Below are 20316 nucleotides of genomic sequence, written 5' to 3'. Positions count from 1 at the left end.
GTGACATGAGCAAGTCCATTCCCGGATCTGGGCCTCCAGACCCTCATCTGGGGACCATGATTAAGATTCCTTCTAGAACAGACTCTCTGATTCTATTATTTTCCTTTTCACCAGAGGTGGGGAGGAACATAAACCCTGCATGCAAGCGCACCCAAACTCTCCTAAAATAATAAAGCAATTTCCTTTGAAATGGTTGAGAAGGAAAGTCGGGAGGCCTTTGCAGAAAATGATGAAACCCAGTCCCAGCTGAATATTAAGTTAGAGAGAGGTCTGCAAGCGGGCTGGGGGGCGGAGAGAGGGGGAGATGCCAGGGTCGGGGAGAGAGAAATTTTAATTGCGATTATTTGGCCTGCTGATCCTAGGGAAATGACAAGGAGCCCTCAAGCAGCCTCAAACACGGATATTTGAAAAGCAGAGACGGCTGGGGGATGGTTTGGCTTCTCCCTCCCCTCTGAGGCTGTTTGAGGAGCGGTCTGCAGCGCTGACAAGCACGGGTTTTGGAGGCCATTGAAAAGTTTTGGGCCTAAATAGGGTAGGCAGCTTGGCTTAAGTGTTGCTATGGAATACCTGGCAACCGGCAACAATAGGCCTTTTAGAGAATCCAGGGCAAACAGTGACCGTGGTAATGGGGTGGGCTTAAGGGTCTCCTTGCCTGGCTGGGCCCCTCCTCTCCTCACACAGAGGCCTGGGCACTGGGCTATGTTCCGGAAATTCCCTGCACAAAGCCCCATTCAGCGGGAGGAGGGTCAATGCGTGTGCTTTTGGAGGGGGTGGTGGTGAGACTGGGGGGGGGGGTAGGGAGGGGGGGAGGAGGTCCAGGAGAAGGAGCTTTACTGCCAAAAAAAAAAAAAAAAAATCCTCTCAAGTCTCTTTCTTCTCGCAAAGACTAAAAGAGGCACAGAAAGTGCTAAGTTTGTAAAAGAGGCTGAAAAGGTTCAGAAAAGTAGCATAAAGGGGCTAGGGAACGCCCCGTGAATTTTGAACAGAGAGCAGAAAAGAGACCCTAAAAAGCAATTAGTGACGCTTCTGGTAAATGAAGAGGCAGCTCGCTTGGGGTGGGGAGCTGAGGGCCCGGAGGTAGGTGCGCGAGGCGGGTGAGAGGTGGGGGGGTGATGGGAGCAGGTGAGGAGAAGGGGTGAGGCGAGGGGTGGGTGAGGGGAAGGGGAGGCCAGGGAGGAGTGGGGTGGGGGGAAGTGGACCTCCCTCCGCCCCAGCCAGCCCCCGCTCTAATCCCATGCCTTCAAGCTGCTCTCTACTGCGGCCGTGGGGCTCAGCTTCGGTCCCCTGGTTCAGGCAGCCCCCAAAAGGCAGTGGAGCCTGAGACGGTGACCGGCCTCCAGCCCCTTGGTCTGTGACGACCATGAAGGAATCCTCAAGCCTCTGAGACAGTGGCGACTGCACTCTCTTCGCAGCTGAGTAGTGGCAGGACGCAGGGGAGCTGGGTGTCTGCCTGAGTTCCTGCGGGAGGCTCCTGTGACAGCCCGCGGAGCAAGGCAAAGCAGCCAACAAATTAGCGCTCTACAAATCCCACGTGCCCGCGCTGCATAACATCCGTGCTCAAACACCCTACTCAGCCTCTCTAAAGATAATAATTTTATATTTCCAGCAGAATGTGCACAGTGACAATTATCTGTATTCCTACTGTGTCGCAGCCTCAACCGGTAATCAAGAGAATTATGTTCCAGTTGAAAGCAGATTTAAATAAACAGACACTAAATGGGAGCCAATAATAGATGTACCAAAATAGTCCAGGCGAGAAAGCAGCCGTTTAAATACAGGGCTGTTTAGTCGAGAAGGTATGAGGCATCCAGACCCCAGGGTTTACAGCTCCCAGTCTGCAGCTCAGCCAGGCTGATTCTTCCTCGAGATCCCCGGGGGTTCTGACCAGAGTGCTATCCTAAGCTGCTTCTTCCCTCTCTCCCTCCCTCCTTCCCTCCCTTTCTCTCTCTTCTTTACTTCAATAAACATTCATCATTCATGATCAGCTAGGTACACTGAGGCACCCTTATCAAAATTACTAAATGCTGCCCTTCTGGATTTTGTGACCCTCTGCTCAAGGTTCAGATTGCATCTTGTTGGCTCCTCTATGGGGCAGGGGAGGAAGATGCTAGCTCTCCAGGGAAAATCAAGCTGTTGTTTCCATAAGAAGGGAGAATGGAGTGCTGAAGTGGCAAAATAATGGAGGTCCAGGATACATTCATTCAACCATCGCATATTTATTAGAGGTTATTCTTTTTTTTTTTTTTTTTTTTTTTTACAAATCCAAGTAACAATTTTATTTTAGTCTACAGCACTATTTTTTACATACATTTTAGTGGTTTTGACAGTGGTACTTTTGAGCAGACTTTAAATGAATCCACAAAAGCTAATACATTTAAAATAAAATATACACAATAAAACAAGGGGCATCCAGATGTTCAGAATCATGCAGAAGGGGTGGTCTGGCTGGTGCTATCACTGGATACCTTGCCTATTTAAGAATTCACCAGCAAGAGGCCGTTCTTCTGTTCTTCATTCCCACATAATTTACCAAAGTCGGAGAGTTCTAAACATACACACACAAAATAAACCCTCATTTAAAGCTACATCAGTACAAAATTTCAATGAACTGACTTCAATGTATTGACAAACCAACAATTCCAATGATCAAACCCATCACTAGAAAACAGGCAATATCAGCACCTGATCTAAAGGCAAGGTTATCTCATTTATTAAAACACCAACAGGAGATTAACCAACAAAGCAACTAATATGTTAATCTTAATATAAGACACTGAAGGAAAACCAAAAACGATATATTAAATACCACTCCACTGAGCCAGGATATAACCCATGGACGACAGACACATGAGTTTATCTGTAAAACAGTGCTTTAAATACTTTTCCATGAAAAAGAGGAAAGTGTATCATAAGATGCAAAGGAAAGGTAGAAATGTGAATTTATGCACATCTAGTTCCATAATTTAAAATGACTATCAAACTGATAATATAAAGCTAAGTGACAATGACAACCATTGGGCACCAAACAGGCATGACCACTATTCGCTGTAATCCATAACACTCTTCAGGAGTTTTCAGTGGATGGCCAACCCAACAATATTCTCTTAGTACAGACTAGATACTCATCCGCTGTTGAAAAGGACCCTGAAGAAGACATGGCAAAGGCATAGAGAAAAAGTTGAATCTTTTGAAAAAGTTAATGATATCAAAATACTTTTCCATCGCTGGGAAACCAAACTAGGTCAAGTATACAGCCCAAAGCAACATGGAATTCAGAGTCAGAGGCTGGCAGAAGAGTTTTGGAAAACTTGTAGTTTTTAAAAATTGGCAATTTCTCCATGCTTAATAAAACTATCAGAAGAGGTATAATGTTTGTTCATTTGTGGAATGTTGACAGCTTGCTGCAAAAATTCACATGAATGAGGAACTGCAGAAATGCTTTTCAATGAAGTATTTTTTAAAAATTTACAAAAAACTGAAGTTTCTATTTAAAAAATAACCATGTTATGCCAAGATGAAACATGGTAAAAAGTAGTGTAAATTCTGTCCATGATTCTTCACACAGCTAATGGGAAAGTGATAGAAACCATTTTCTCTTAAAAAGGAAGTTTTGTTATTGCACTGACTTTTACAGCCTGACCTAGTAATTTAGAAAAATTATGTAGTAAAATCTGTAAAATTAAAATACAAAATTCTGGTTTGTAAACATCAGTTGGCCAAGTCTATCCAGAGTACTTCAGATAGTGGAATGGAATGAATAATTAATTCACTACCTTATTTATCTGCTGTGAGGGGGAAAATTCCAGAACACAGCTTTTATACTTTCACAGTAATTATATTCAAAAGATATAAAGTCAGTACAGCTGTCTTCTTTTTTTTTTTCCCTCTGTGCAGTTTTCAGCTCTTACCCCGCTCCTAAGTGCCATAATTGAAATAATACTGGTTTGGAGACCTAGTAAAGATTGGTCATAAATGTCGCATAAAGTCTGTAGGACTTCGGTAAAGATATTTCCAAATGGCATAGTAATGCACTGCAGCTGCCGTGGCCACGAACAGGTGCCAGATGGCATGGGCAAATGGAATGATGCCATCGCTCTTGAAGAACACAACGCCCAGGCAATAAATTAAGCCCCCATAGGCAAGTTCCTGAAGTCCATCGGTGTTACTCATTGATGTCACCACCAAGGCTGGAGAAAACCCCATTGTGAGATAGAAAAAGAGCTCAACCACCTTATACTTTTCATGGTAGAGAAATACATAAATGGTTCCTCCAGCTGCCATGAGCCAGATAAACCAACGCATATGAGATGCCAGGGGTCCAAGTTCACGGAGATTTAACCATGGGGCGTAAGATGCAGCAATGAAGAAATAGATAACCATTCTATCACACATGTGAAAGCAATGCTCCACTGTCCTTAAGTGGCTCTTTTTCCATGATACGATGTGAAATACTGTGGAAACAATGAAGAGGGCACAGAGGCCCATTCCATAAATCCATGCTGTTATCTTTTCCCAGCAGTCATCAGACAGCCGGTGGAGGAGGGCACTGCCCACAATGGCTGGAACAATGAGGAATGCATGTGTGTAACAGTTAGCAGCATGTTCATAACAAGTTGGTTTGTAGCGGCCATTGGCTGGGGCCCGGTGGTTCATGAACCGCTGGAATCGATTCTGGAACCGCATTGATCCTCTGCTTCTCCTCGTGGGCCAGGAGCTCGGTCTCGTCAGCGCCGGCGGCCGGGCGCGCGGCCCTCATGGGCTTGGGCTGCTCCGGAGGCCGCCGCGTGCCCGGCGGACCACTCAGCCAGGCAGGGTCGGAGTGGGCCAGGCCGAGGGTCGGGACAGGGCCGGAGCCAGACCAGGCGGCTGGGGGCGGGAGGGAAGCCGCTTAAACGGCCCCAGCGCCTCCCGCATCCAGCCTCCCGGCTCCTATTAGAGGTTATTCTGTGTGCCAAGCACTGCTCTAGGTCCTGGGAATCCAAAGATCAAAGTGTAGGTCTCTCTTCTCAAAAAGCTTCCGACCTTGCAAGGGAAAGATAACTGGGCAGATGAATGTGCCACATACCTTGGGGGCACCAGAGAAGGACCCTGCCAGAGCGAGGCGGAGGGGACTTGAAGCATGAGTAACAGAGAGAATTTTACACGGCAGAAAGCTAGCGGGGAGCATTCCCAGCTGAGGGAAGGGCACATACGTGGGCATAGAAACAAGAGAAGAGCTGGTGTGTTCAGGACCCTGCAAGTCCTGCAGCAAGAATGGCTTCAGGCCATGGAAGTCGGAGAGGGAAGGCAGTCAAAAGGGCTGGCAGGGGAGGTGCTGGAGAATTAATTGGTGACAACATGAAGGGCTTTGCTGATGTGTCCACTCTTGAGGTTGGGATGACGAGCCTCATTTCTGCTGGCTCCACGTTTCCCTGCAAGGGGTCCTCTATTAGCATTGCTCTCCCAGCTTTGCTGCCTTTTCACTCACTCCTGTCCGCGAGCAGGGAGTTCGGCTCCATTTCTCTTCTATCCTGTATAGAGCAGCCTTTCTGATGTATTCTTGGACACCTGTAAAAGAAGTCTGTCCTTATAGGGAGAGACCTGTCTGTGGGTGTCCAGCTGTTAGGCAATCTAATTCTGGGGTGTAAGATTAGGAAGCTATTGTTTCCCTAAACCTAAGCCTGGTTTTGACTGTATTTTCATTAATAAAGCTGACATTTTGAGATCTGTCTGTCTTTGGCTCCTCTCAAGTGAGTACTATTATTTAAATCCTTGAAATGTCAAGGCAAACTAAGGTGGTCAGGAAGGGGGCCATTGGAGGAGGGTGAGCATGGGAACAAATGGCATGATACGGTTTTTATGTTAAAAGTGTCACTTTGGCAGTTGGGCAGAGGACGCATTGGAGAGGGTAAGGAGATTTAGAAGGAAAGAGGTGATGAAGATTTCTTTTTTTGAAACTGAACTAAAAATTTTTAATTTAATGATTATATTTTCTAGGCTGATGTTTTCATATTTTGGGGAAATTTAATTTCAAAAGACATGAATATATTGTTTCATGTTTTACTCTAATGAAAATATTTAAAATTATAAAATATGATGCTTAATTTTAAATTTGTAATATAATTCAGTATTAGAGAAAAGACAGCTAAGACGAAAGGCCCGACAATCTTGAACTGGGTTCTTCATACATGGCATGAGAGTTGTTTGCACACAGTGGAGAGAGGATGCGTGTAGTCTACGTGATATTGCCATTTGTTAATCCACATAGAAAGACAAGAGATGATGGAGATCTTAACTAGGAAAGCAGCGGTAGTGGAGGATCTGAGTGGAGAAAGAGAAGGGATGTGGAGGGAGAGATATTCTGAAGGTAGAATTAATAGTTGGGGGCTGATTGGATGTGAGGGTAAGGAAGAATCCGGGTTTCTGGTTAGTCAGCTGGAGTCTCATTTGCTGGGATAGGGAATGAGGATGAAGTGCAGGGGCCGGGGAGCATAATAGTGAGCTCATTTTATGACATACTGACCTCCAGGCCACAGAAAAGTCTATTGGGCAGTAAGATATGCAGGCCCAGAGCGCTAAGAGAAATCACCTGGCTGGATTTATAAATGCTTCTAGTAATAATTATGGAAGCACAGGTATAAGAGAAGTTGCCAAGAGAGACGACGGTACAGAATGAGGCAAAGAGAAGCGTGTGGAGGCAAACCAACGTATAAGTCAAGTTTGACAAAAACATATTGAGTCCCTACTGAGAACTAGGGGAACTCTTATGTTATACTTTCTTTTCTTGGCATTTGATGTTACTTGAGAACCTAAGCTATCACATAATGTACCTTCCACAAAGCCCACCAAATCTCTTCTCTTTGCTTACTCAGAATTCAAGCTGCTGTGTGCCAGGTATCCATCACTGTAACCATCTATCTGTATATCTCACACATATGTAGCATATATAAAAGCTAACACTTACTGAACATTATGATGTATTGTATCTGATACTTTGCTAAACTCTTTACACACATTTATACAAGGTAGGTATTGTCAGCTTTGTTTTACAAATGAGGAAATTGAGGCTCAGAGCAGTCTAGCAGTCCAAACTTTGAAACCAGGCCTGTCCGACTACAAAGCTCAATGCTCTGACCGTAGGTCAAGTGGCTTATCTTTATCAAAAAAGATACAACATGAATTGAAGTCTTTAGGAGCTGACTACCTGGCTATGGAGATTAAACATCCTCTTGAGGAAGGCTAATACTAGACATAAAGTTAGTCAAGTTTGAATCCTGTAACTTGTTTATTGAACAATGTAAAGTGCTGTGAAACTCAGTTTTCCTCATTGATAATATGAATGTATAATACCTTATCCACAGGCATACTTCTGTCTTCCACCCTGTGGAAAGCTATATTATAGAAAGCTCAGTGACCAAGGTGGACACCCATATTGCAGAAATGTTTCTTTTCCCTCTAACTTTAACAGAAAAAAAAAAAAACCCAAAACACAACAAACCAAGCTCTAAAACCTGCTGAAAATAGAAAAAGCATCAAGAAAACATCAGCAATATAGAACTACATTTATTTAAATATCATAATAAAAGAAATAACATAATTGTGAAAAGGCTCTTGTTTATAAATATTAGAAAGAAAAATCTAACAAAGAAAATTATGTGTCAATATTTAAGTTTTGATAAGAGAGTTGGATGCTTTTTCTTGTAAGAAAATTATAATTGAGACCAAGAAGGTTAGACATTCTAGTTCCTGTTTAGTATTTTTTCCTGTTTGTATTTACTGTTACTCTGTAGCTGTACATTACTGTAACTTAAAGCTCTCTGTCAGAATGAGAAAAGTAACCTGCTTCATTAATTTATCTGCTTAGGAGTACTTAAAGTCAAAGAAAATGAGATTAAATTACCTGTATTCAGAATTCTTTAAGAGTCATTCTGTCTTTACGGGAAAATGTTTCATCATTTCTTGTAATAAAAGTAAATAATAAAAAGTATCCATGTTCTTAATAATTGGATTTTCAGGACCACAGACAGCTCAGTTTATTTTCACCTCCTGTCCAAATATTTCATTTCATGGTCAAAAGAAAAATTACGTATGCATTCTACTTATACAATATTTATTTTCAAATTTGTATTTTTACTCTAAAAGAAGAAGACTTGTTTGGGAATCCTAGGTATTTAGTTAATTTTGCCCACTTTTAATCATTTTGGGTATTCCATTCTCAATTTTAATTACTCACTTGATGTTACTTAGCAATGAGTGATACAATTTACCAAAACCTATATTTTTCTCACATTCTTCCTTCAAAATGTCCTTGATACTTTAAAGCAAAATGTTCTCTGAGGTTGAATGTGTGCTTAAAAGGGAGACATAGGGAAGAAGGGAGTCTTCAAAAGATTAGATTAGGATTACCTTTTCTTTCAAGTTTCATGTAGAACAAGGAAGATGAAAGGTGTATAAATGTTACTTAAACTCACTTCTGTACTGGAGTTTCTCCATGAGTATAAAGGGGCGGGACTCTTGGATGGAGAATTCAGTATGGGCTTAGGAAAATTGTGACTGGAGAAAGTCAAGAGGCAGTTGGAAGCAGATAGGAATAACTAGCAGTATCATTTAACCAGAACTCTTTCAGTTGCTGTGAAAGAAACCCAAATCAAATCCAAATAAAAGAAAAGTTATTGGATTTATCTGGAAAGGTAGAGGAGTATGCAGTTTCAGGAACAGTTGTATCCAAGTGCTCAAATTACATATTATAGAACTCTTGTACTCCCCATCTCTCAGATTGGATTTTCTCTGCATTGGGTCCACTCTCAGGAAGGTTATTCCCTCATGCTAGCAAGGTGGCCACCACTAGCTCCAGGCCTACATTCTATCAGCACAGCAACTCCTGAAAAAGATTTCAGCAAAAAACCTGGCCTGTTTTCACTGACCAATCACTGTGGTCAGGGGATGGGATACACTGATTGACTAAGCCTGGGTCATTGCTAGCTCCTGGAGCTACAGATTGGATCAGATCCAGAAGAACCACATGAACTAAGAGGAGGGGAGGAGAAGTTCCCCAAAAGAACCATAGGGGGAATGGATGATAGGCTGGCAAAAAACAACAGAGGTCTTGTATTCATTTGTTATGGCTGTCATAACAAAGTACCACAAACTGGTTGGCTTAAATGTCGGAAATGTATTGTCTCAGTTCTGGAGACTAGAAGCCTGAAATCAAGGTGTCAGCAGGGTTGGTTCCTTCTGAGGTCTGTGAGAGGAGAAGCTGTTCCAGGTCTCTCTCCTTGGCTTGTAGATGGCTATCTTCATGTTCACCTGGTATTCTCCTTATGTATCTGTCTGTGTCTAGATTTCCTCTTCTTATAAGAACACCATATTGGATTAGGGCACACTCTAATGACTTCATTTTATCTTGATTACCTCTTACAACCCTATCCCCAATGGTCACGTTCTGAGGTACTGGGAGTTAGTTAGGACTCCAACATATCTTTTCTGTGGGGACACAGTTTAATTGATAACATGCCCCTATACTAGATATACTTTATTTCCTGGTCTAAATAGTCTCTGCTCTTTTGATTTAACCCTTTGTTATAGGAAATGCCTTCACACCCAAGGGTCTAGAAAGGATCAACTACATTTGCTGCCTCCATTGCTTCACCTCCCACTCCTTTCTCAACCTCTGGCAATCCACCTTGTATCTGGTTAATTCCGTAGAAACTCTCATTAAAATCAACAATCCAAGTCATTTAGTAATATATCACCTCTCAACTTCTTTGGTCCCTAAGCTTCAACTGGCAGTTAAAAACACTTTCTCCCTGTAGACACACTTTTTCTTTACTTAGCACAACAGAGTCTCCTAGCTGTTTACCAAAAATTTGTTTCCTTTTCTTCTTGGCCTAATAGCTAGGCTACATTTCCCAGTCTCTTGCCGTTAAGTGAGTCCTAGTGACTAAATTCTAGTCAATGGAATGTGAGTGGAAGTGACATATGCCATTTTTGAGCCAAAGCTTTAAGTGGGTAGGTCCTTCCATGTTCTCTCTCTCTCTCTCTCTTTTTTTTAATAGATCTGAGTGTGATGGCTTATTTAGTCTTATTTAGTCTGTTTCCTTGATTATAAAAGAAAAAAAAATTAATTTCAACTCCATAGTGTTGTTGTGAGATTGAGATAATACATGTGTGGCAGGCTGAATAATGCCAACCACCTTCCACCCCCAAGATGTCCACATCCTAATCTTCATAACCTGTGAATATGTTGCCTTGCATGGAAAAAGGGACTTTCAGAAACAGATTAAGTTAAGGACCTGGAGGTAGGTTGTTTATTGGGGTGGAGCCAATGTAATCACAAAGAGGAAATAGGAGAATTGGAGAGAAAAAAGCAAAGTGAAAAGGGAAGCAGAGAGAATGATTGGAAGATGCTATGGTGTTGTCTTTGAATACAGTATGGGGCCATGAGCCAAGGAATCCAGGTGGCCTCTAGAAGCTGGACAAGGCGAGGAGATGGATTCTCCACTACATCCTCCAGAAGGAGCTCAGCCCTGCCAATCAACCATGACTTTAGGGCCTCTGATCTCCAGAACTGTAAAATAATATATTTGTGTGTTTTTTTTTAAACATCTTTATTGGAGTAAAATTGCTTTACAATGTTGTATTAGTTTCTGCTGTATAACAAAGTGAATCAGCTATATGTATACATATATCCCCATATCCCCTCCCTCTTGCGCCTCCCTCCCACCATCCCTATCCCACCCGTCTAGGCGGTCACAAAGCACCGAGCTAATCTCCCTGTGCTATGCAGCTGCCTCCCACTAGCTATCTATTTTACATTTGGTAGTGTATATATGTCAGGGCTACTCTCTCATTTCATCCCAGCTTACCCTTCCCCCTCCCTGTGTCCTCAAGTCCATTCTCTACATCTGTGTCTTTATTCGTGTCCTGCCCCTAGGTTTATCAGAACCAAGTTTTTTTAGATTCCATATATATGTGTTAGCATACGGTATTTGTTTTTCTCTTTCTGACTTACTTCACTCTGTTTGACAGACTCTAGCTCCATCCACCTCACTACAAATAACTCAGGTTCGTTTCTTTTTATGGCTGAGTAATATTCCATTGTATATATGTGCCACATCTTCTTTATCCATTCATCTGTTGATGGACACTTAGGTTGTTTCCATGTCCTGGTTATTGTAAATAGTGCTGCAGTGAACATTGTGGTACATGTCTCTTTTTGAATAATGGTTTTCTCAGGGTATATGCCCAGTAGTGGGATTGCTGGGTCATATGGTAGTTCTATTTTTAGTTTTTTAAGGAACCTCCATGCTGTTCTCCATAGTGGCTGTATCAATTTACATTCCCACCAACAGTGTAAGAGGGTTCACTTCTCTCCACACCCTCTCCAGCATTTATTGTTTATAGATTTTTTGATGATGGCCATTCTGACCAGTGTGAGGTGATACCTCATTGTGGTTTTGATTTGCATTTCTCTAATGATTAGTGATGTTGAACATCCTTTCATGTGTTTGTTGGCAATCTGTATATCTTCTTTGGAGAAATGTTTATTTAGGTCTTCTGTCCATTTTTGGATTGGGTCGTTTGTTTTTTTGATATTGAGCTGCATGAGCTGCTTGTATACTTTGGAGATTAATCCTTTGTCAGTTCCTGCATTTGCAAATATTTTCTCCCATTCTGAGGGTTGTCTTTTCGTCTTGTTTATGGTTTCCTTTGCTGTCATGCTCTCTTTTTTTCCAGTCTATTGACTGAATGAAGATGATAGCAAAGCTTTAAGGGATAGTGGATCTGTGAGATTAAAAAAATCTAAAGAACCTGGGTCCCCAAATGATCACCACGGCAGAGAGCCAACCACAAACTAGGGACATTGATCCCAGACTGGTATATAAATGAGAAATAAAACTCTATAGTGTTTGAATCATTTATTTTTAGATGTATTTGTCACAGCCATGTAGCTTATTACCTTACCACTAATTGAAGTGGTGTAATGTCATAAGCAAAGTCTAAAATATACGGTAATGGCTTAGTATTTGGTTGTCAGGTGGTGAGAAAACAGAGCTGCCTGAGACCAGAAATCCCTGGTGCTAAAAAAAAAAATGCTTGATAAAACTATTGCCTGCAGCAATTGGAAGGCAGAATAAATACCTTTGGAGCTTGTATCTCTAGATGAAGAATTTGGAAGAGCTGGATATTAGTGTGTGTAGGTTGATCCTGGGTGTAATTGCAAAGAAAAGAAAGGGAACAGAGAGAGGGTCCAGAAATAGGGAATCTCATAGCGAAGAGTTACTTACTTCTGGACCCCAAATGGCACGAAATAACAGAAAGACGTTAAATAACAAAAAGCCCCAGAGATTTCTCAATTAACTAGAAGGACTTGGCTTTGTAGCAGAATTCAGACTGTGTTGCCTTCTTAATCATGGCTATTGCTTGAGATAATCTCCAGTGAGCCAACACTAAATTGAGAGGAAGAAAGAGGTAGAAGGTGAGAAAATGAATAAGTAAAGCAGGATTTAAAAACTCCTTTAGGGAAGAACTTTGGATTTGGTTATTGGCCCTTAGAACTGGCTAAAATCAAACAGATCCTAAAAGGCATATTTAGGATCCAATCAAGGAACTTCCTCCACTACCAGGTCAAGGATTTTGTCACTCCTAAAGACTAGAGGCTGCTAGTTTACCATTCTTCTCTGTCTTGAATGGAGGACATTTGTTGCAAGTTGCCTGTCCTTGTTTCACTGTTGTATACTGAGTATATTGTATGTGTGTGTATGATGTATATTGAGTGTATTGTATGTGTGTATATGAGTGGGGGGAGATGTATGGGGTCAGATAACTTATGTCTTGTTTTAACTGCTGCATCACAGGCAGCCACATCAGGTCCAGATCTGATGAAGAGGACTGCACATGACCCAGGAGATGGGATTTTGAGCTCGATGTGGCAGGTGGATGAGGCTTTGGGTTGCCCTGCAGAGGGGCATGCATGTGTTTTATATTTGGAAGACCTATGATGATTGTTGTGTAAAGTTGTTACATTTACTTGCCAAGCATCTTTTTTTGTTTTTACTGCAGGAATAAATATCTCCTGCTGATGTGATGATTAATCAGTTAGTCCTGTATTCCCCCCTGCAGAGGTGTACTCATAACCCGGACTGCCCATCAGAATGTGTCATCATCCTAGACCCAATGGCTGATTCACGCTCAAGCACCTTCCCCAAACAAGGCCAATCATGTCCTTAATTAGGGATTTATATGAATACAGAGAGAGAGGTTTTCTTCTTTTGTGATATCCAGTGTTAAGGAAAATGTAGCATGGAGCTGGGGAGAGCCATCTTTACTGTCAAATAAAATGGGCCTACAAAGAACAAAGCCCAAACAGTGGCAGACAGAGGTGATAGATGCAGTGAGAGAGACAGAGTCCTAATGCTGTTATCTGGACACAGTCATGTCTGAAATTAGAGTCACCCTTTGGACTTCCCAGTTTGGATAACAAATAGATTCCCTCTTTGCCTTGACTAGTTCAGATGGGGTTTCATGACTAGCAATAGAGCACATCTTGAACTGACTTAGTGTTGGAGTTGGAACTAGAAATCTGGTCTTCTGATCCCAATTCAGGGCTGTTTTCTTAATCCCGTGATAGTTTATGAAATAGTTGTCACTTAAAAATAATAAAATACAAATTATGAAATGTGGTGGCAAAGACACTAGGCAGGCATCAGACCAATATTTGCAGAGAAATGAGAACAGCTCTCTTCTAGACAGGTGGAATTGTATGACCCTGGGAAGTTAATGGAAACTTTAACTACAGGGATGGTACTAGGGTTCTATGGTACTAGGGTACCAGGGTACTAAGGTACTAGCTTCTTGCTGAACCTCATGGATAAGTTTGGTTAAAATCTTATGAAGATGTTTGTAGGTTAGCTAAGAAGCATGAAGTCAGTCAGGCAGGGCAGTGGGAGGACCCTGTCCTGAGACTGATATAGTCGCCAGAGTTTCGATTCTATACCCAAGCTGCCCAAGTTCAATGGCAACTCCTCCACTTGCCAGATATTTGAATTTGGGGAAATCAATTAATCTTTCTAAGACTCAGTTTCCTCATACATAAAATAGTACATTCCTCATTGGGTTGTAGTAAAGATTAAAAAGATATACTCCATGTAAAGCACTTAGCTCAGTTTTTTGCACATAGTAAGAACTCAGTTTGTATTTATTTTTATTAGTAGTAGGATGATTTTTGCTATTGGCTAGAGCACAAAATTGGATATGCCAATTGGGGTTCCAAGAACCTCAGCAGAGAGAAAGACAGAGCTACTGAAGCCCAAGGTGGATGAGAGAGGCCAGGGATGTCAGTCTGTGCAGGTCTGTGAAGGGAGAGACAGGATGAAGGGGGATTGGAGCAAAGACGGCCTGTGAGAGGAGCCCTGATTAGGCAGGAACCTGGCTGGGAGCAGCGTGGGGAGAGTGCGGCCTCAGCAAGAGCACTGCTGCACAGCACCCAGGGTGCAGATGAGGTCACCAACCAGCCCCTCTCCTCGGCAGGTTATCTCTTTTTTTTTTTTTTTTAACATCTTTATTGGAGTATAATTGCTTTACAATGGTGTGTTAGTTTCTGCTTTATAACAAAGTGAATCAGTTATACATATACATATGTTCCCATATCTCTTCCCTCTTGCGTCTCCCTCCCTCCCACCCTCCCTATCCCACCCCTCTAGGTGGTCACAAAGCACCGAGCTGATCTCCCTGTGCTATGCGGCTGCTTCTCACTAGGTATCTATTTTACGTTTGGTAGTGTATATATGTCCATGCCACTCTCTCACTTTGTCACAGCTTATCCTACCCTTCCCCATATCCTCAAGTCCATTGTCTAGTAGGTCTGTGTCTTTATTCCCATCTTGCCCCTAGGTTCTTCATGACCTTTTTTTTTTTTCTTAGATTCCACATATATGTGTTAGCATACGGTATCTGTTTTTCTCTTTCTGACTTACTTCACTCTGTATGACAGACTCTAGGTCCATCCACCTCACTACAAATACCTCCATTTCGTTTCTTTTTATGGCTGAGTAATATTCCATTGTATATATGTGCCACATCTTCTTTATCCATTCATCTGTTGATGGACACTTAGGTTGCTTCCATGTCCTGGCTATTGTAAATAGAGCTGATACTATACATAGAGAATCCTAAAGATGCCACCAGAAAACTACTAGAGCTAATCAATGAATTTGGTAAAGTAGCAGGATACAAAATTAATGCACAGAAATCTCTGGCATTCCTATACACTAATGATGAAAGATCTGAAAGAGAAATTAAGGAAACACTCCCATTTACCATTGCAACAAAAAGAATAAAATACCTAGGAATAAACCTACCTAAGGAGACAAAAGACCTGTATGCAGAAAATTATAAGCCACTGATGAAAGAAATTAAAGATGATACAAATAGATGGAGAGATATACCATGTTCTTGGATTGGAAGAATCACCATTGTGAAAATGACTCTACTACCCAAAGCAATCTACAGATTTAATGCAATCCCTATCAAACTACCACTGGCAGGTTATCTCTTGAAGGGAGATCTGAGCAAGGGACTCCTGTGGCTGCCTGCCACGCCTGAGAGCATCTTCCCGTGAGGGCTCCTCCCTCTCAGTATCTCCAAGACACTTTAGCAACCAAGGCAAACAGGCAGCAACAGGGGTAGAGCCAGCCCTATTTCTTATCTTTCTGACCATTTCTTACCATCTCCCTAGCTGAAGCCAATATAAATCATCTTTATGCCCTTTCAATTTAATAATATAATAATTATTGTTGTTGTTATCTGCCTCCTAATTGATTTTTCTGCCTCCAACTTGGACCCTTGTTAGTCTATTCTCAGTAAAGATCTAGAGCTATCCTTTTGATATAAGTCAGATGGTGATGTCCTTTAATCAAAACCCTGAAATAGCTTCCATTTCACTCGGAAAAGTCCTCAAGCTGGCCTGAGCCTGGCTCTGTCTGACCTCTCATTACCCTAGGCCCTCCCCCCTTACTCCTTCGCCCCCTGCCCACCCAGTTACGGCCACCTTCGCTTCTGCGCTGTTCCTTGGCCAAGCCAGGCAAACACTGAGGCCGGACTACTTGCTTCTCCCTCCGCCTGAAATGCAGCTTCACTCGCTCACCTCCCTCAGGACTTTGCTGAACTGCCACCTTTCAGTGAAGCCTCCCCAGATGACCCGATCTAAACTTGCAACTTCTCAGTCTCCAAAAATCTTTTCTAGCTTTATTTTTCTCCATAGCACTTACCACCATCAAACTTTTTACTTATTTTGCCTAATGTCTATTTTTCCTACTAGAATAGGTAAGCTCTATAGGGACAGGGATTTGGGTCTATTTTGTCCACTGCTGTGATTTTTGTTGAACGAATGAATAAATTCTGTGAAGAGCAGCAGAAGGGATGGATGTAAAAACCTGGGTCTCTCCTGGTGAAAGGAAAAAGCACAGGGTTTGGAGTCACTGAGGCTCGTTTGGGTCTAGCTCCAACACTTAACTGATTGTCGGACTTTGGAAAAGTCACTTAACCTTTGTGCACCCCAGGTTCCACATTTGCGGGATATATCTAGCTAATTGTGAAAGCCAATGACTGTAAGACGACAGACAGCACAGTTACTTTGCTTATTATTTCTACAGCCTGAAAGACAGTGGCATGTGGTGGTTCTCACACTAAGGCATGGAAGTCATTTAGGATTCCTCCAGTGACATGTGACACTTTGGATTGGTTATCGTTAATCAGAGGCTGGGTCCTCATCCTAGCCCTATACTCATTCACTCTGCCCCCTAAGCAAGGATCTGGGCCTTAGTTTCTTCATTTGTAAAAGGAGATGGTGATATCCACCACACCTAGCTTGGAGTTCAGAGGGATGGGGATACAATGAAATAGTTTGTGAAATCCCTTTGAAAACAGGAAACATCTACACAGACACCAATGGTTCACGGTGGTTGGTGACAAGGTCTCATGTCTGACCTAGAGTCCCCAGCTGGAGTGACAGAGGACCCGAGAAGAGGAATCTTCACTGCCAAAGTTTCCGCACCCTCATCTCTGTCAACCCAGCACCACCTCCAACTCAACCATACAGTAGGCTCTCCTTTGTTGTTTGCTGGTTGTTTGAGAAGCACAGACTACATCTATCCTTTGAATTTTCTTTTTTTCAATCTTTAGAAAATCTGTCAGACCTACCCTAATTTGGCGAGCCCTTGTATTCATGGTTGGGCTACCCTCTGATAATTTTTAAGTGGATACTTTATGAAGGAGTAATCAGGTTCAAGGAAAATCTTGCTTGAACTAACGCTATCTTGAGTTAGGTTTTCATGTTAGTCAGTGAATTCACACATAGTTATAAAAAAGAATGTACTCTTCCATTCCTTTATTTACAAGCTATACAGTTTTATGGCTCTGATTAACTTTTGGATGCTTTTACCTCTGTTTGTAAAAAAGGCTATCCCTCTCACCATCACAGCTTGCTGTCCCAAATGGACATAAACAGGGCACTGTCATGTGTACATGAAAAAAAGATGACCTACATAGACGATGTTACAGTAGGGTATTAAAAGTACAATTTCAGCCATTTCTCCCAATTAAGGCGAACTCATCTGTGATTTCAGCTTCCCATTTGAAATAAAAGTCTGGCGGTAATTGGAGCACAGAGCTATTCACCACTGTACTTCAATCTGGAAATAATTGTCTTTGTTCAATTAGGAATCTGCATTTTCATGCCAATCTTCACAGATTATTTTGAATGGAGAATGCACTCTGATTAAGAGCTATCCCTCTTAGAAGGAAAAAAAAGCAGGTCCTCATCCTCTTGTTGGATTTAACATTTTTTCTCCTAGCAGACTGAGAAGGATATCATACAATGATTTTCTAGACTTATTTAATATGATAAAAATCTCCTACAGAATTCATATATAGTCTTTTTTTAAATTTCAAGACCTCCTTGAGATGATTCTCTAGAGTTGGGCTTGACAAGGTATCAATTTGTCTGAGTTCTTCAGTTAATTTGTCATATTATAATGACCAGGTTTTCCACAGAGCAATATCTGACCACCATTTATTTTTGCCATTTATAGAACCACTTACTCTCTTAGGTGCTTTTAAAATACAGAATCATATATAACTCATGAAAAAAATCTTGAAAATTAAGGATTGTTATCCCCATTTAATAGATGAGGACAATAAAGGTCAGAGAGTTTCTGTGATTTTTTTTCCCAAGGTCACTCAGTGACTTATTGGTAAAACCAAGAGTCAGCTGCAGGTCTGGCTGGCTTTAAAATCTCTAGCACTTTTTTCTGATGAATTTAATACAGCCAAAGGAAAATAGTAAGAAGCATTCCTGTTAAAATGATAAGATTCTAATAGATAGAACTATGAAAATGCCAACACAGCATATGTCTTTGCTATAAATCATCCTGCTCCAATAATTTTGAAAGCACCTATATTTAGTAGTTCTGGATGAAAATAAAAGGTCCACAATTATGAAAACATATTAGCACAATGACAACTTTCTTAAACACCATGAGTTACTATCCATATCATCACATAGTTTAATCCTTTCTCCAAGATGGATTCCTTTAGAAACTAGAACATGCCTTCTCCATTTTGGGATTCCTTCAACCAAACACAGTTATTAAGTGAGAAAATGAATGAATCACTCTCTCGCTCTCTTTTTTTTTTTCTTTACAGGGGAAAGCGTGAATGCAGTCCCACACTACCACAAATTATGCAGTCGAGTTTACCACGTTTGGGGATATTGCAGGGTTCAGTACATCCGGAGTGCAATGAATAAGTCTCGCCCTGGGAAAACCACCTTCGTGATCATGGTATCTCCCCTGCCAGGTAAGTATTGAATCACTCTCTTGATAACCCCAGGAGGTAGGCAGGATATATGGAATACATATATTACAGATATATTTTTTGTGTGTGTTTAACATATACATACAAGTCAAAAAACCCCATAAGTATAAGAAGTAGAACTCTGGCCAAACCTTTCATTATCCCCTTTAGAAACATTATACAGGTATTGTAAATCTCCACCTTTGAAGCAAAGTAATTCCTTCTCTTTAGTAATACTCTGGTAAACATACCCATGAGTGTTTCCCATTCTTCTCTGTCTTTGACCATGCCGTTTCATAACGACAACAAGAAGAAAAGACCTATTTAAGCACCTGGATGGAAAGCGATAGCTAATCCAATTTTTCTTTTTGAAAATATAGCGTTAGTATTTGTGAGAGTTTGGGTCAAATGGGACTGGTGAGCACAGGGGGCGATCACTTCTACATTTCACGCTGACTTTGGTTCTGGCTGTGGAGTGTCTGGGGCTGTGGGTTGGTGGGAGGAATGTAGCATGTTCTGTTTTTATCAGTCTGTTCCATAGGCTATGGCAGGTGTGGAGATTACTTTCCAATAATTCCTGGAAGCAATATTTCCCCACCTTCACAGGAACTTGCCATCTGGCTCTGAGGGCCAGAGATAATTCAGCTTCTAAATGAGCTCAGCTTCAGGTCCTCCTGAGCAAAAACTGATAAATGAGTGAGATTACACTGTTTTATGGCAGTGTCAATAACACACCAGCATTTGGTCACTCAGGTGCCTTCAGAAAAGAAAGTAAAGCTTTTATTGAATTAACCTATCTCAAATTCAAGTACATTATTTAAGGGCTTTGGGGAAGGAGTTGCCAAGCTTTATGAAGGCTACATAGAAAAACTAAAAATACATTTGCATAGTATGTAGATCTTTTGTATGCAAACTTTGGTCTCATAAAGTAAAATGCCAGAGTCAATTTTGGCCTTGTATCGTCTAAAATGAATAATTTTACCCATGAAAATTTTCTTCCCAGGAAAAACGGTGGCTAAATCTGAAAATTTACTAAGCTGCCTGGATAATAAGCTTTGTGACTTAAGAAAACGTAGGTGTAGCCATCAAGCAAAGAGAAGATACAAAGCTGTGACATGAACACTTTAGACCAGAAGACAAAACTTTGAGAAAAAGAGATCTTTTTCCTCCTGCTCTAATTTTCTTAACCAGTTGTCAAAATTGGTAAAATTGATCAGATAATACCTTAAGTCTCCATTTGGTTTTGACCATGTGGGCATAACTATCTTGGGATGGTCGTTTTTTAAAAATAGCATCAGGGTGAAGATAATTACAATTTGATGAGAAGAGAATGAGATACTTGGAATGCAAAGTATTCAGCATGGCCCGATTTCCCAGGGCCCCCTGAGATTATGTGTAGCAATGACAAGATGACATAATTAAATTAAGTGGCATGGCAATAAGTAAGAAAGTAAGCCCACAGACTCTGTCTCTTGGGAGAATGTC

The 20316-nt window shown here is 41.4% G+C and overlaps 1 protein-coding gene and 1 non-coding gene across 2 annotated transcripts; both read right to left on the bottom strand.

Moving 5' to 3' along the window:
- Window positions 1-2392: 2392 nt before the first annotated feature.
- Window positions 2393-4925, bottom strand: LOC130709167 (monocyte to macrophage differentiation factor). The gene has a single exon (XM_057555846.1). The coding sequence runs from the start codon at window positions 4681-4683 to the stop codon at window positions 3967-3969; it is 717 nt and encodes a 238-aa protein (XP_057411829.1). The 5' UTR covers window positions 4684-4925; the 3' UTR covers window positions 2393-3966.
- Window positions 4926-18678: 13753 nt separating this feature from the next.
- Window positions 18679-18842, bottom strand: LOC114238365 (U1 spliceosomal RNA). Its single transcript, XR_003623757.1, has one exon. It is a non-coding gene; the product is annotated as a U1 spliceosomal RNA (small nuclear RNA).
- Window positions 18843-20316: the final 1474 nt, after the last annotated feature.

The sequence above is a fragment of the Balaenoptera acutorostrata genome, chromosome 11 (assembly GCF_949987535.1).
Source record: "Balaenoptera acutorostrata chromosome 11, mBalAcu1.1, whole genome shotgun sequence".
NCBI lineage: Eukaryota > Metazoa > Chordata > Mammalia > Artiodactyla > Balaenopteridae > Balaenoptera > Balaenoptera acutorostrata.
This window is presented reverse-complemented; position numbering and strand designations above follow the sequence as displayed.

Bases quoted from the DNA above. Each gene is read 5' to 3' on its own strand.
- LOC130709167 (XM_057555846.1), bottom strand. From the start codon at position 4,683: ATGCGGTTCCAGAATCGATTCCAGCGGTTCATGAACCACCGGGCCCCA.